The following is an 18,374-nucleotide window of genomic DNA, read 5'->3' on the forward strand; positions in this document are numbered from 1 at the left end:
TACCAAAATGAGGAGAAAATCTTCTTATTTTGGTAATCCTCAAAATGTATAAATGTGTATTATTTTCTCAATTTTCTATATATCGACATGTATTAATAAGTCCACTTATAACAGCTTGCAGTCGATTTATCAATACCAGTCTGTCAACATACATTATGACAATATTGTATAATATATACATTAACTATAAATATCGCATATTTATAATTTGCTAATTAAATATAACTGGTTACATTTAATTACAAATTAACATCTTAATTCGTTTAAGCTAACATTATATACATTTATTAAATATAACATATTATATTCAATTTACGAATTGACAGTTAATTCGTCTCAGCTAATATTATTTAATTCGATTAAATAATCGTCTCATCATCACATTGACTAACTGTTTAGTCAAATACTTGGACTAACCTTTTAGTCAGGCATCAATGTGATTATATTTTCATACAATCACATCTCTCAAACACATCCTTTAGGTGTGACTTTTAGGGACCAGTTGATCACCGCCATCAGTATGATAATAACGTCAAACTTTCTAGCAAGCCAACCGTTATTAAGTAATCGTTAATCAACTGATAAAATACAAAGTATACCCTTGTGAACCTATAAGAGATTTATAAATGTTATCACACTAATTTGTGGAGGACACAAGCTCCAACAAACTCCCACTTGTCCTCACAAGTGTATGTGCGATAACCGAATCTCATATCCTAAAATTTCTCCCACTCAATGTAAAACAATTTGCAAATTCCGTATTCACAAAGGTCGTATTTTACAAGTGATCAATTTCAAGAGTGGTTTCCCCGACTAGAGAGTAACTTAACTGATAAACGAATCATCATTCGAGCATGGCCATGCATTTCAGTTACAACTCCTCGAGTGGCCCTGAGAAATAACTAAACCTGATAAAGGTTGGATATTTTCTTCAACTCGAATCCTGCAGATATAAGCACAGTATAAAATGACCCAGAAAAAATTTGCTTAGCCTCCTGTTACGGCAGACCATGAGAAAGAAATCAAAGTCACCCAAGAACTGCCTTAATCTCAAGAGACAGTCGATAGTCAAAAGAATCGACTCTAGGAACACAATGGACGTCCAATCCACGACCTGGCACCGAATGTTTTTAATCATTTAGGACTCCATTACGTTGTCACAAAAAATTTGTCCTACGAGGTATCGTTATACCCGTATTTGTGATCGATCAGCCAACTGATTGACTTATGGCTCGTTGAACCCACCATCAATCGACTGCACAATATAATAGCCAGAGTTATCAGCTCATATGGGCGATTACGGACCAAAACAAATATAATGTAATTCAGTTCACTTTGTGGCGTTCAATGTTGTCAGTACAATCCACATGAAAAACAAAGTATGAAATAAAACGATGAAGTTATAAATAGTATATGAAAAAGATAGTGTATCAAATCCATAATCAACTACTACAACTCAGGAACACGTTTAATTCCCATGGAAATAACGTGCCCTTCATGCTTATCATAATTCAACGGTTTAGTGAGAGGATCCGCGATGTTATCATCCGAAGCTATCTTGTCAATCACTATCTCTTCTTGCTCCACGTAATCACGGATCAGGTGAGCTTTTCGATGTACATGTCTAGACTTGTTGCTAGACTTAGGCTCCTTAGCCTGGAAGATGGCACCTCTATTGTCACAATAGATGGTGATCGGCTCATTCGAACTAGGAACTATCGTAAGTCCTTGTAAGAATTGACGCATCCATATGGCTTCCTTTGCTGCTTCCGAAGCGGCATAGTACTCGGATTCAGTAGTAGAATATGCTACAACACTCTGTTTGGAACTCTTCTAGCTGACCACAGCACCATTAAGAGTGAAGACGAACCCGGATTGAGATTTTGAATCATCTCGATCCGTTTGTAAGCTAGCATCTACGTAACCGATTGCGCATAGCTTAGTATCTCCTCTATAAGTCAATAACCTATCCTTAGTCCTCCGTAGGTACTTGAGGATGTTTTTAACAGCTATCCAGTGTGTTTCACCTGGATTCTTTTGGTACCGACTCGTCATACTCAATGCATATGCCACGTCTGGACGTGTGCATATCATGGCATACATGATTGATCCTATAGCTGATGCATAAGGAACACGACTCATGCGTTCAATCCCTTCAGGCGTCGTGGGTGACTGAGACTTGCTCAACTGCATCCCAGACGTCATTGGAAGGTTCCCCTTCTTGGAGTTGGTCATGCTGAACCTTTCAAGAATCTTATCCAAATAAGACTCCTGACTCAGTGATAACGTCCGTCATGATCTATCTCGATAGATACAGATTCCCAAAATGCGTTGTGCCTCACCCAGATCTTTCATCTGGAAATGGTTCTTCAACCATCCTTTAACCGAAGATAAGAGAGGAATGTCATTCCCAATCAAGAGTATGTCATCGACATACAATATCAAGAAAACAATCTTGCTCCCACTCGACTTGATATATAAGCATGGTTCCTCGACCGATCGAATGAAACCATACTCTTTTATCACCTGGTCGAAACGATGATTCCAACTCCGAGAAGCTTGCTTAAGTCCATAAATGGAACGCTTAAGCTTGCACACTTTCTTAGGATTTTCATGATCTATGAAACCTTCGGGTTGCACCATGTACAACTCCTCCTCCAAATAACCGTTTAAGAAGGCGGTTTTCACATCCATTTGCCAAATTTCATAGTCATGAAAAGCGGCAATCGCTAAGATAATCCGAATGGAACGCAGCATAACTACGGGTGCAAAAATTTCATCATAATGCAATCCGTGCACTTGAGTGAAACCTTTTTGCCACTAGTCGTGCCTTATAGGTATCTGGTTGCCCGTCTACAGAACGCTTTATTTTGTAAAGCCATTTGCACTGTAGAGGTTTTACCTTATTAGGTAAATCAACAAGATCCCATACGTCATTCTCATACATGGATTCCATCTCGGATTGCATGGCTTCAAGCCATAGCTTTGAGTCGAAAAAGGTCACCTTTATAGGTAGCGGGTTCATTACTCTCTAGGAGCAAAACATCACTCTCCTCGACCATACCAATGTATCTGTCCGGAGGATTAGAGACTCTACCCGACCTCCTAGGTTCCTGAGGAATATTAACCGTATCATCACTTGGAGGAACAACTTCCTCCATCTGTTCCTCGGTTGTTGGTTCTGGAATCTCCGACAGCTCGAAGGTTCTATTAATTGTCTTGTTCTCGAGAAATTCTTTCTCTAAGAACGTCGCACTAGCCGCAACAAAAACGCGATGTTCGGTAGGCGAATAAAAGTAATGGCCAAACATTCCTTTTGGATAACCAATAAAGTATGTCTTGACCGATCGCGGGCCGAGCTTATCCTCGTGTCTCCACTTGACATAAGCCTCGCAGCCTCAAACCCGAATAAAGGACAAGTTGGGGACCGTTCCCCTCCACATTTCATATGGAGTCTTGTCGACAGCTTTAGTCGGACTTCGGTTAAGTATAAGAGCAGCTGACAAAAGAGCAAAACCCCATAATGAATCAGGTACTACCGTGTGACTCATCATGGATCGAACCATATCAATTAGTGTTCGATTTCTCCGTTCGGACACACCATTTAATTGAGGTGTTCCAGGTGGAGTTAACTGTAAAACGATTCCACAGTCTTTAAGGTGTTGATCAAACTCATTTGAAAGATATTCGCCACCCCGATCGGAACGGAGTGCTTTAACCTTTCTTCCCAGTTGGTTCTCAACCTTATTCTGGTATTCCTTGAATTTCTCAAAGGACTCACTTTTATGCTTCATTAAGTAGACATATCCGTATCTAGTCAAATCGTCCGTGAAAGTGATAAAATATCTACAGCCATCTCTAGCGGTAATTGATATAGGTCCACATACGTCAGTATGAATGAGTCCTAACAGGTCACTAGCGCGCATTCCAATACCTTTGAAGGAAATTCGAGTCATTTTGCCGATAAGACATGATTCACACGTGCCAAAGGTAGAAAAATCGAATGCGGGAATAGTCTCATTCTCGACGAGTTTCTTTACACGTTTTTCATTTATGTGTCCCATTCGACAATGTCATAGATATGTTTGATCTTTGTCACCAACCTTTAATTTCTTATTATTCACGTGTAATATATCCGTGGTTTGATCTAAGATGTAAATTCCATTCATGGAAACTGCTTTGCCATAAATTATTTCATTGAAAGAGAAAATACAACTATTATCCTTTATTGAAAATGAAAAACCGTCTTTATCAAGTACGGAAACAGAAATAATGTTCTTAGAAAAACTGGGTACATAGTAACAGTTATATAAATATAACTTAAAACCACTTGGGAGTTGGATTACGTATGTTCCCTTCGAGACTGCAGCAACTCTAGCTCCATTCCCGACTCGCAGGTCCACATCACCCTTTCCGAGAGGTGTGATGTTTTTTAGGCCCTGCAAATGATTACACAGATGAGAACCACAACCAGTATCAAGTACCCAAGTTCCGAAACTTGTATGGTTAATCTCAATCATATGAATATAAGATGACATACCAACAGGAGTGACGCGGCCTGCTTTTATGTCCTCACGGTACACGGGACAGTTCCTCCTCCAATGTCCAGTCTTGTGACAATGGTGGCATTCAATGTCACCGCCCTTGCTCTTTGCCTTGCCTAGTGAGCCCCTAGTCTCACCAGGCCCACTCTTACCGTTTCCTGGCTTCTTAAACTTTGGCTTACCTACAGTTAGGTCGCCGGGAGATTTTGCCCTTACCCTTATTCTTGTTGGAAATCATGAGAACATCTTGCTTCATGCTCCCACTCAATTTCATATCCTTCTCGGTCTGTACGAGAAGTGAGTGTAGCTCATGAGGACTTTTCTTCATGTCATTCATATAGTAATTTGCCCTAAAGAGGGCAAAACCATCATGAAGTGAATGAAGCATACGGTCAATGACTATGCTCTCACTGATTTTGCAATCAAGTGCCTCCAATTTCTCAACATTCTCAATCATGTTGAGAATGTGTGGGCTAACCGGTTGGCCCTTTTGGAGTTTCGCATCAAAGAAGCGACAGGTATGCTCATAAGTAACGATTCTCGGTGCTTTTGAGAACTCGTTAGTGAGCGTGGTGAAAATCTTGTTTGCACCTTGGGCAATGAAGCGTTTCTGCAAATTGGTTTCCATTGCAAAGATGAGTACGTTCTTTATCGCACCCGCTGCCATGACGAAATCACTATAAGCAAGTGACTCGTTAACTCCTGTATTGGGGCCTGGGTTTACCGGTATTGGCTCAGTTAAGTACTTGAGCTTACCTTCAGCAATGGCAGCATTCCGCAATGATGCCTCCCAGTCCGCAAAGTTGGACCCGTCATTTTTCAGACGTGTGAACTGATTCATGTGGTCCATGAAAGCTTTCAGTCAGGACTCGCGTCCAAGTGTGGCACTTGGCATTGGGATTTCGTTATTTCTAGCCATTTGTTGTAACAGTATTATCAAAATAAACGTATTCTACACTGCGAAAAGAAGAATAAATATAATAAGCATACTCATCGTTATGATTTAAGTCTAATGCAATACTGTTATAACGCGAAGACTCAAGCATTTATACAATTGACCTCCCTCAAGAATTATATAAATGATTCCAAGACTCAATTATCTGTAAATTGATAAGCCAACCTTTTGGCCAATTCTACTGTTAGAATTCCTGGTCAAAAAATTTTTGTAAATTCTATCTTTAGTCCATCATAATCACGAGAAACTCTTCGGATTATAATGTTGAGGTAAACTAAGTCAACACAAACTACTTACCCAACGTAGAAGGGGTCATATGGAGAGTAAGGTCATATATGCCTACCGACGAAGAAGGGATTCATAGTTGTTTGCCCTTATAAAGACTAGTCTCAATTTCAGTTTTAGAGGAAGATCCCATCAACTTTATTTTAATTCATTTTAAGTGAACTAATATCTAGCATGCGTGAATGAATAAACTAAGGTGATGGCTTTAAAAAGTGTGACATCTGTATGTCTATGAAAACTAACATACAACCTATATGATTCAATTTTCATGCATTTTAGTAGGTGGTTTGGTTTTAGGCGGAATATGATGCACTAACTATCATGTGAATGAAAAGCAATAAGAACGGTAAAACGTAAAACAAAATAAAGTCCTAGTGTGGCCTATCTACCAAAATGAACATAAATACAACTTTGGAATCCATCCTTGGACCCGAGAAGCTTGTCTTGATGTTCCATCTTGGTCCATGTAGCGGGAGTGAGCAATCCAATCTCCATCTTTAGTCTTCTCAAAATTACAATTTAAAAATTACATAATAAACCTATTTACATTCTAATTTCAAAACCGTAATAATTAAAGAAAACCAAACGGAGATACGAGATCTCAAATTACATTAAAAATTATGTTTCCATCATTACGAAAACATAATTTAACTAAGGTCACACTAGGTATTACAAATTACAACCGATTGCAAAAATACGTAAATAAAACCATTCAACGATTCATTCAACAAAAAAAATATGCATCAACTAAAAATTAAACATTCAAGACATAATTCCTTAATTATGTAGATTAATTTATCCAAACCACCTTTTTAATTGGTCAAATTATGTGACAATTCTTCAATTACTCACAATAAATTCAATCTTAATACATATTAAACTTGTAATATGAATTAATCCAATATTATTTTAAACCTCTTTAAAATAATTAGGTATCTAAAATTTGTGAACTTCTTCACAACAATTAATCATACATTATTAATTTAATGTATAATCAATATTGGCCAAAATAAAACAAAAAAAAAAACCCTTTTTTATGGTCTCGGCAAAAGCAAAAAAAAAACAAAAACAGGAAAAAAAAAATTCTCGGTAATTCCTCAAAAACCGAAACAAAAAAACAAAAAATTTTTTATTTTTTTCAGCTCTCGGCTTTTTGCCAAATTAAACCCTAAAACTGTTTTTTTTTTTCTCTTTCTTGCGGCATAATGCCCTAAAAACAAAAAAAAAAAAACAGAAATTTTTTTTTTCTTGTAAAGCTCTCGGCTAAAAAAAACAGCAGCCCCTTTTCATCGAAAAAAAATAAGATGAACAAATTGTTTAATGTTGCTAATATAACATGATTGACATAAACATCATCTATTAATTTAAACATGGATTCAAACTTCATAATTCAATTTAACCTCTTAAAATGAATATCCAAATTATGACAAAATCAATTATCCGTATATATAATTCATCACAATTGATTTGAATATGATTAAATTAATTTCTATGCCAAAACTATATAGCAAAAACAATTTATCAACAATGAAACAATTTTCATTTACATTTTATTTTAATCCTCATTAAATCAAACATCTACAAATTCATCATATAATCATTTTAACTTATTAAAACAACAAAATGAATGAATCAAAATGGAAATAATCATCAAAAAAAAGCAAAAAACAATCGGCAAAAAAAAAATTTACACGGCAAAAAAAAAAAAAAATTTACACGACCGTTTTTTTTTTCTTCTTTTCTTGATATTTTGTTTAATTCAATTATGAAAATCATCATAAATAATTTCGCGGCCTTGGCTCTGATACCACTTGTGGGAATTATCGGTATACTTCCCTTAAAATTAAGGATTATAACGAAATTATAATCTATGAAAACTAGTCATAAATGAATTGCATAAACAAAATAGAATAGGGATTAAGAATCAACCTTCGGTCCTAGCAATTATGGCCTAAGAACAATATCAAATTGATATTCGGCTAATCGTTGCACCCAAGATGATATGAGAAATGCCCTTTTGTTCTTGCTAGAATCGATCCCCAAATTCACTAATTAATTAGAGTTTTTGTGTGATTTTGATGAGAGAATTTTTAGGTCAAAAATTAGGTTAGAAATGATCTCCCTCTCTCCCTATTATAACCGAAATAGGGAGAGGAATGAGGGAAGATATTTCTTCCTATTTTCGGTTTTGACCAACCGAAATAATGAGGAGAATAATCTCCTTATTTTCGGTTTTTATCAACTACCAAAATGAGGAGAAAATCTTCTTATTTTGGTAATCCTCAAAATGTATAAATGTGTATTATTTTCTCAATTGTCTATATATCGACATGTATTAATAAGTCCACTTATAACAGCTTGCAATCGATTTATCAATACCAGTCTGTCAACATACATTATGACAATATTGTATAATATATACATTAACTATAAATATCGCATATTTATAATTTGCTAATTAAATATAACTGGTTACATTTAATTACGAATTAACATCTTAATTCGTTTAAGCTAACATTATATACATTTATTAAATATAACATATTATATTCAATTTACGCATTGACAGTTAATTCGTCTCAGCTAATATTATTTAATTAGATTAAATAATCGTCTCATCATCACATTGACTAACTGTTTAGTCAAATACTTGGACTAACCTTTTAGTCAGGCATCAATGTGATTATATTTTCATACAATCACATCTCTCAAACACATCCTTTAGGTGTGACTTTTAGGGAATAGCTAGTTGATCACCGCCATCAGTATGATAATAATGTCAAACTTTCTAGCAAGCCAACCGTTATTAAGTAATCGTTAATCAACTGATAAAATACGAAGTATACCCTTGTGAACCTATAAGAGATTTATAAATGTTATCACACTAATTTGTGGAGGACACAAGCTCCAACACAGTGGGTGTGACACCAACAAGCTCAACGACTGGATTCTTGTATGAGTTGGTATTATACGTCGAGTCCATGATTACCACATAAGGATAAGCCTGGAACAACTTCAGATAATCGGGATGTGTCGTGAAGACATCCATGATCTCTTTTGTCTCGGTATTACTCTCATGCCAATGAACGTATTTCACTTATACGACTAGAGCCAACATATGTTGAGCGGTGTTCCTTTCACCCCTAATTTTTTGCCTAATTTCCCTTGTCTCGTTATAGATCTGGGTGCTTGACGGTTGAGGTTTTTTGGGTGTTTTCTGGTGAAGACCATTTTTAATATCCCTCGGTATAACCCCGGCTATAGTTTGTTGCCTTACATAGGCCTTCTCCTCGTCGTCCAATCCAACAAAGTGGCGATCCCTGTCCTTGTAAATTGCTACATTGTGGTTGTGTTGTCCACCGCCCTCAGAGGTTATAATGTTCCAAACTATCATCACTTGATCATTTTTAACCATGTAATTTTGCACGGCACATAGACGGAATAGGGATGAACGTTTAGTCGACCTTCTTAACTTGTCAGGATCATCCGTTGGCGGGGGTAACCCATATCTTGAACAACAAAAGTAAGTTGCCAACAACCCGTTTTCTTTTCTGTTTTTTGCCCCGTTATTTTCTTTAACCAAAGCAAAACCATTCTCGAATGCTATACTTTTAGCCCAATTGAAAGCATCATCACGCATTTCAAAGTCTAAAGTCGTCTCGAACAACGGGTTGTAATCAAAGTAATTATCGCCAACTCTCCCACGAAACGTGTTTCATGCAATTTGGACAATTGTTAGACAATAAAAATTAAACATAACCTAAATAAATTTTGTTAAACGGAAGCAAAATAAAAAAAACGTGTTAATTGTCCGACTAACGACTGAAAGTTGATACTCAACAATCAATCCATAGCCAAACAATGAGATTCAACGTTCAACCATGGAGTGAAAGTTGAGAATCAACGTTCATCCATGGCCAAACGTTGAATCCCAACGTTCGACCATGGGCTAAACCCCGGAATCTCAAGGTTTAGCTATGGCAAAACGTTGAGATTCAACATTCAGCCTATGGTTGAACGTTGGGTTTCAAGGTTTGTCCATGGACTGATTGTTGAGTCTCAACTTTCAGTCCATAGGTTGTATAATTTCATATGTACGCAAAAAATCCGCAATGTTTACTCCAATTTAGTAAATACGTGTCATAATTAAAGTAATGAATCTATCTATATCTATCTATCTATATAAAAGTATAATACAGGAACCACTTGACACGTGGCAGTCCCATATTAACTCTCACATATGTTTTTCCTACCTAAGTAAACATAAAAAAAAAATATATACAACTTACACTATCAACGACATATAAGGCAATTAGCAATGATTAATTTGATTATTGTACTAAATTAACACTATCAAGTATCAACGATATATAAGGCAATTGACAATTATTGATTATCTTATAGTACTACCCAACAATAATCCAAACTATTCTAGAAAATTTAAAAATAAAATAATCCAACTAAATAATTGTGATATGATACTTGCCCGAAAAAAATCATGTTATAAAAATTACTACATTTCAATTATCTTTAGATAATCTTTGTTATATATTAAAATCAATCTTTTATTATAAGATAACATCACTTATATCAAAAAAGAATATTCATGCAAAAATTATATTTATTTTTTTGAGAAAAGAACAATTCATTAATAGAACGTCATACGGCACTTACAAAGAATAAGTATAATCGAAAACAAATCTAATGGAAACCAAAGAAAAATAATTTTCTTATAAACTAGGGATCTCAAAACAGCATCTGACAATTCGGCTCGTCCTATTATCGCTATCTTCATGTAGCTTTTGAGGGGATCATTCGTTTGATTTATGAGATAAAATTTACCTCTAACTGGTTCCAAAGATCCTTGACAAACCACTTTTACCCTTTGAAAGAACACGCTGCAAACCATCAACGAACTACTCTTGACTATATTACTGATGAAACTAAAACCACGAATAAATGAAAAACCCCCGAAATAAGGGACGGAAAAACGATTTTCATCAAAAGGGAGACTTTTATTGAATAGAAGATAGGTATGCATACTATTGATTAAAATTTGAAACAATTTTGGGGCTTACCATCGATCGATTGATAATCGATGGGAGCCCCTGTATAATTTGATGGAGGCTAGGGTTTTTTAGAGAGAGTTTTTTAGTAAAGTCATGCAAAAATTATATTGAATACAAACAAATCGTAAAGATTATACGTTACATCCATATCCATATACATGTTCACTAAATATTCTAATTGTCAATATGATATGACAATGAATATTATTTGTTTCTTTAATCGATCTTAAAATACAGTAAAAAAACGGCTAGGGTTATATTTTTACCAACAATTGAGATACCACAAAGCACTCATAAATAAGACTACCATTAATTTAAATATTACAATCATTTAGGAAAAAGAAAAAACTAATCGAGCAAAAAAAAATAATGGCTGAAGGCACAAATTACGATTTGATTAAAGAAATAACACAAGCCAAATAATGTATTAACACTATCAAATAATACTACCTTTTGATTTACCTAAAAAAAGAATTGCATTATAAAATGCACTTAAACTTTTTACAATCATTTGATTTTTAATATATTACTTTTAACCTTAAGCCATTGATTAACTTCACAAATTGCAAATCTTTTATAAGCGAGTTTGTCATTTTACAAATTCTTAATTAAGACCGTCGACACTCACAACCGATTTAAATAAGACAAAAATAAAAGGTAGGATGTTAAAGGTCTTAATTTAAGACGATTTTAAGTAAGGCCTATTATTCTAATTTGTCTATGTTAGCTTAGAAGTTATTAAAGGTTCCTTATACATGACATAAATTAATATAGACCATACAAATTGTTTTTCTCGTATGTATATATAAGACTGTCTTACAATAACAATAAGCTAGAAGGCATAACCCACGTGTTTTTGAAATTTTAGTTTGAATTAATAGCAACTTCTACTATTATACTAGGTCTTCTACCTTATGATCAAACAGTCTTACAATTAGTCAATTATTAATAGGTGTTTTTCAATATAACTATGTTCTACTAAGGATGTTATTGAGTAAAATAGTTTATATTAATTTAATTTAAAATTGTATACTAAAAATCTATATATACCCTTACCAAAAATATGAGAAGTAATGAGTTTTAGTTTTCAAGTAAGGGTCTATTAGGCAAACGGTGGAAGCAAGCAAACTTAATAATAACGAATAAGGTTAGCAAAATATTCTCAGTAAGATTTACATCAAACTAAATTAGTAGAATTAGAAAAAAAAAAGTTTGGTAATTAGCATATTACATGACGATTATAATATTTTTTATTTTTTAAAATTTTAAAATTTTAAAAAAATTCTTTCATATATATAGACCATCGTGCTACGTCTTTAATAACTTAACTTTATATGGTTCTTATCGTTTTTAAAAGTTGCAAGAAGATTGTGTATTAGTGTTAAAAACATATGGAAAAAATCGTGAAGATGTATAGGCCTTAAGCAATATGATACTTATTTTGCAAGTGTACCGTTAAATTTGAAATTTTTGGATCATGTATACTGTGATTATTGGTAAAGAATAAGAATCTTAGTGGGACGGGTACAATAGGTGTCGCACTAGACCCGCCCTTTTTGAGGTGGGTATGGAGAGAGCATTCGCGAAGGGGTACGAGTACAAAAATTCCACCAGTGATGGGTCATGGGACGGGGGTAGAGTTTGCGGCATGCTCACCTAATGTCCGCCTACACCAAATGTGTTTCAAGGTTTCATTAATTAAGAATTTGCTGATATTTTTTAATTAATTATTTTCAAATTTATGGGACGGGTGTGGTTCGCTTGCATTCGAAGTTATCATCGATAAGAAACGAAATAGAAGTACATTGGCTTATGAGTTATGAATGAATGGGTAAAGAAATGAGACACATAAATAAGTTTTCAACGATTATTATACCAATATATCATTTGGTCTGATTGTTAGGAGTATTATAAATGTTGAATCTCGATTCGATATTGTACTTTAATTTGTATGCGTAAGATGTTCTACATTCATACAAATATTGAATAATATCCTAACTATAAAATTTCAAATGATTATTTATATGTTTTTTATACATGTCCGTGCAACTTTGCACGGGTTCTAAGCTAATAGAATAAACGACTCGGAGAAAAAAAAAGTAACGAAATTAATAATTCGATTAAGTTGTTAACGTACCAGTGATTCGGGTTTCGTCATGCCAATTGTTCTTTTTTTTTTTTAATTTAATTGGTTTTACTTGAATTTGAGATAAAATATTGTAGAGAGAGAGTAATGTCATTGTGCAAGAGGCATTGTCGTCTTTTGAAATGAAAACGTCGTCGATAGTTACCAAAACGTTGTCGATGAAAGCCCTCGTGAATTTAGACCACGCAAAAGACTACCTCGCATGGAACTGAATTTGGACCACACAAAGGTTTCCAAATAAGAAAAGGGGGAACAAAACCCGACTAACATGAAAAAGAAAATAGTGAACAAAACAGCGACCTGAAGGAAGTATATTTTTACCACAAGTTAATCATGTAATTATAAGAATAAATATAAGTATTTGCTTACTCATTGATAAACATAACTTAGTGTTTCATATCCTTCAAATTACATTGTAGAACTCTCGACTTTGGGAGTCTGAATGTAAGAGTGCAAGAATCTGGATGCAATTTACATTGGAGGTTTCTCGACTTTTGGAGTCTTAATGTAAGAGTAAGAATCCAAATGCAATGATAGAGCCTGAATGAAATGATATACCAATACCATGGTCATTTTGGCATTTTTACCGTTGTAGTCAACCCGATCTAGGAATAAACTTGGTTAACAATTCTATAGACAAAAATACTCCCACAAGTTGGATAGCAATTCAAAGAATTAGAGTTGCATAAAGTTTCAATACTAAACAGACGGGCAAATACAACATGATATTGTAACTTGTGTACCTGCTTACACTGGTATTGTGAAAGGCGCACTGCTGGTTAGACCAGATTAACGCCAATTCTAATCTGAAACAATAATAAAGGACGGAACTCAGAAGTCTATCGGGCATTGATGAAGCCAGGAGGTTTTGATAACAGAGTAGTAGACGTTGATCATCTACTGACGCGATCAGCGAATTCAACAAAACATCAAATAACATTTAACAAGACTAGAACTGATTAATGTCAAACTACATTACATATAAATGAATGTTTCACAGTGTAGGTGTGACATCCCAAAAAGAACACATGATTATATGAACTAGCCGTCATCGTTCAGCCGACCCTAAACTACAACCGAAAAAAGAGCATCCTCCTACCCACATATAACCACAAATAAACCCCAGATAACAGGCTTAAGCACGTTCGCCCCTGATCCTACGAGCGAGCTGGATATCCTTAGGCATGATGGTTACACGCTTGGCATGGATGGCACACAAGTTGGTGTCCTCGAACAAACCAACAAGGTAAGCTTCAGCAGCCTCTTGAAGAGCCAACACAGCATGACTCTGGAATCGCAAATCAGTCTTAAAATCCTGGGCAATCTCACGAACCAGCCTCTGGAATGGCAGCTTCCTGATCAACAGCTCAGTACTCTTCTGGTACTTCCTAATTTCACGCAACGCCACGGTTCCAGGCCTGTACCTGTGTGGCTTCTTCACTCCACCAGTAGTCGGTGCCGACTTACGTGCTGCCTTTGTGGCCAATTGCTTCCTAGGAGCCTTCCCTCCTGTACTCTTACGGGCAGTTTGCTTTGTACGGGCCATCTACATCAAAATAATTACTCATTTAATTTCATCGCAATTACTCAATTGCAAAACCCCCAATTTCAAATAACATGAACCGGAATTGAGGGTATGATGCGCATAATTCAATTAAATTAATGGATAATAACAAATTGATTTTCTCAATTAGGATATCAATTTCATCAATCAATAGTCAATAATATGGAGATCAGTCAATCAAATTATTCATACTACCCACTTAAACCCTAATTATACAGAAACAAATCTAACCTGGGTATGGAAATCGTATTGCTCAATTACAAAATCTTAATTACTAATTCATGATCTGAGTTTTGAAAATTAGAAACATGTAATATTGATTGAAATCAGGGATAACAATAAGTCGATAAATTGTATCGATATCACTAGAACCCTAATTTCCTACGCTTCATAAATAACATTTGAATAACCCCTAATACAGTAATCTATTATAGTTGTATAACGATATTAGAGTAAAACCGTCTCACAAGAGACGAATTGGGTACATAAACAGAGAGAAAAAAAACAAACAAGGATCAAATGGTATAGAAAAAAATACCTGAAGGAATCTTCAATTGGAAATGATTCAAGGTGTTTTTTTGCTTCTGACTTTTCTTTCTGTGATTTGGATGAGAGAAGTATGAGGAGGAATTAGCTGAAAATTTGGTAAAAAAGGGGTGTAGATGGGTTTATATACGGTTCAGGAAATGGACAGGTGTGGATATCTGACGGTGGAGATTGGCGATCCGTGTGAGATGACAGGTGACCATCCGACGGTAGCGAATGATGGAAATTGTGTTTTCTCTATTGGAGAGGGCGGCTCTGATTGGTTGTTATAAAGTTCGTGCGGATCCAAAAGGGTAGGTTACTTCCACTTCCCTCTACAAACGATGATACACTTGCGCAATACGCCAATACGTATAGAAATTTTCATATACAAACTAGCGGTGGCAAAATTCGCTCCGGATTGAAAATATAGACCGAATTCATATTCGTCCAATCTCCGGTACAACATTTCTAAGAATTTGGTTTTCCGAAACGGTTTTTTCCAGACAATCGATTTGGACAAAAAAGTTCGGAATTAATGTTTTTTTTTTCCCTTAAAAATATACGGTATTAAAATGCGGTCCAACTGGTATGATCCCTTCAATGGACCAGGATTTTTGGACCGGATTTTGAAAAAGTAGGCATATTATAGCAAATTCTGGTCCAACCGGTCACTCCCGATCTGGAATTTTTGTTGATTACAGTTCCGATCTAGTTCGATTGTGGACCAGTGCCCAACCCTATATATACCCAATTAAAATAGGACACATGACATTTAAGTTATAAATTAAAGTGGTTAGATTAAGGTTAGGTTAGTCATTTTATACTCCCTCCTATTCTATATATTCTTCCCTATTTCCTAAAACATATTATTCAGGTTTTCTTTCCCTTTCTTATTTTGGAAACTTTTACTCTTATTTTAATCATTTCTCTCTCCTATCATCAAACCCCACCCAACACTTTTACTCATATTTTACTCCCTCTATCCCGGTCATTTGTTGTCCTTTTCCATTTTGGGGTGTCTCAATCATTTGTTGTCCTTTCTATTTTAAGAATGAATTTGATGAGTAATTTGGTCATTTACATTCAATTTATTCCACATGTCATTTAGTAATTGGTCATTCCCCCTTTCCTTGGTCTTTGTGCCAAAACCAAAGGACAACAAATGACCGGGACGGAGGGAGTATTACTTTTCTTAAAGTTTTGGCCCCACCATTACTTATTTAACTCATAATTATTCATCCATCTCTCCAACCACCAAACCCCACCCAACTTTTTACTCTTATTTTATTACTCTCCTTAATTCTCGTGCCCATAAACAAAGGGAAGAATACATAGAATTGGAGGGAGTATTATGTAATTAGCTTATCAACTTCTTAATCAAGTCAACTATATTGAAGTAAGTTTTTATTTCTTAGTTATTTTTTTCTGTTTATAAAACTAGTTTGTTAATTATTATAGTTACTTTAGCATGTAATCATTAATTAGTTTCTTCATTTTTTATTTTTATTTTTGTAATCACTAGTTTTTTTTTTATTTTTGTACTCAAGTCAACTATATTGAAGTAATTTTTAAGCTGAAAAAAAAAAGGGTTGAATTTCACTTTTGGTTAAAGTAAGGAGTTAATTACTACATTTCAAATTTAAGGTATTTAATTTCACAATTGAGAAATCTAAAGCGGTTTAATTATCATTTTCGCCTTTTTCGAACTAGTAAAAGTTTGCACGATGAAAAGAACAATTAAACATTAGCTAAAACTCTCGGTTTAGATCTCATGCGACCCTATTAAACTTTAAGACAATATGATCTATGACAATCAATTTTATACACATTTTATCGGAATAATTATGCTAGATTTCATCTAGAAGTCATAACTAGTTTAGTTTAATCATGAGCATTTTTGCACAATCGTCTACTACAAAATAAAGTACTAATTGTCGACAACATGATTAATATGTTTTAATCAAGGTTTAAAATGTTTTTCCATAATATAGTCAAATAAAGAAAATAAGTGTACAAAGATCAGACTTATTAGGCTGTCTCTATTAAGATATATAATATTATTTGCTAATTGCACAGAATTAATACATTTTGCAAGCAAGCTAATAATTTTGATATTTGTATGAAAACTAAAATCATATTTTAATGAACATAGGTCATTTTTGTATCCAATCACATCATTATATATTGTTTTCTACATAATTACACTACATAACCTTTTCAATTACACATTTTAAATCTTCTTAGTTAATTAAATAAAAAAGACTCCATATATTATTTAAGAAATTCATAACAAATAATATTAGTTCATTCATCTTGTAATAATTTAACGTTTGAGTTAAACAAGGTACCGCACATGTCACGTTAAATATACTCAAGTAAACGTACAATTATTTATAAGATTAGCGAGGAAAAAATATTTGATATGTAACGTAGATAAACTTACAGCTATCATTGAAGCACATCAATTAATTTTACTTAAGTATTATTGATAATATAAGTTTTAATATTTATGTACAAAAACGTTATATGTCAACCTTCGAATATAAATTAGTACATTGAAACATTTGTTTTTCACCACCTATCACTATACTTGTGTATTATATTGTTTTTTTTGTACGATATTAGAAATTTAATAACAAAATTTAAAATATTTCAATAAATTTCATATGGAGTCGAAAACACTCACAATTTTTCTTCTTCTTGTTTCATTGTTTGCCATGACTGAAAACGGTTTTGCTATTGAACATGCGGTTGCACCTAGCCCCGCGATATTAGATGATTTCCAAAAATGTGCAAGCAACTTAGGCACAACTTGTGGTAGTGCCATTTCGAAATATATATTTGAGAATGGGGTACAAGCACCATTAGAATGTTGTAGCGCTTTGTTAAACGTTGGTGAGGATTGTCACAATCTTCTAACTGAGGTGACTATAGCATATATGCGTATTTCTCCCGCTAAAAGAGCAAAACAAGCTTGGCTTAAAAATGATCAAGTATGGACTCTTTGCAAGACAGTTGGAGATATTTTTAACTAGTGTATTTAGTTATCCAAATAAAGTATTCTAATATATTGCATTGGATAATACACATTTGTTATTTATATATTTACATAATAAACTTTATTTGGTTAATACAATTGTTATTTTTTATAAAATAGTTGTTAATATACTGCATATGAATCATGCTCTTTCCACATAATTGTAACATCCCGACTTAACATGGACCATAAACATGTTACTCACTGAAGCTTTCGAGGCTGTGTACTCGACCTCCAGATCAACGC

The 18,374-nt window shown here is 34.3% G+C and overlaps 1 protein-coding gene across 1 annotated transcript; it reads right to left on the reverse strand.

The window, feature by feature from the left end:
* Nucleotides 1-13,916: 13,916 nt before the first annotated feature.
* Nucleotides 13,917-15,206, reverse strand: LOC141643293 (histone H3.3). Its single transcript, XM_074452380.1, has 2 exons — nt 15,102-15,206; nt 13,917-14,545 (listed from the first exon to the last, which is right to left on the reverse strand). The coding sequence occupies exon 2, from the start codon at nt 14,543-14,545 to the stop codon at nt 14,135-14,137; it is 411 nt and encodes a 136-aa protein (XP_074308481.1). The 5' UTR covers nt 15,102-15,206; the 3' UTR covers nt 13,917-14,134.
* Nucleotides 15,207-18,374: the final 3,168 nt, after the last annotated feature.

Source organism: Silene latifolia, chromosome 2, assembly GCF_048544455.1.
Source record: "Silene latifolia isolate original U9 population chromosome 2, ASM4854445v1, whole genome shotgun sequence".
Taxonomy (NCBI): Eukaryota; Viridiplantae; Streptophyta; class Magnoliopsida; order Caryophyllales; family Caryophyllaceae; genus Silene; species Silene latifolia.

What these genes read in the sequence shown, in the direction of transcription:
- LOC141643293 (XM_074452380.1), bottom strand. Translation starts at nt 14,545, where the DNA reads ATGGCCCGTACAAAGCAAACTGCCCGTAAGAGTACAGGAGGGAAGGCT.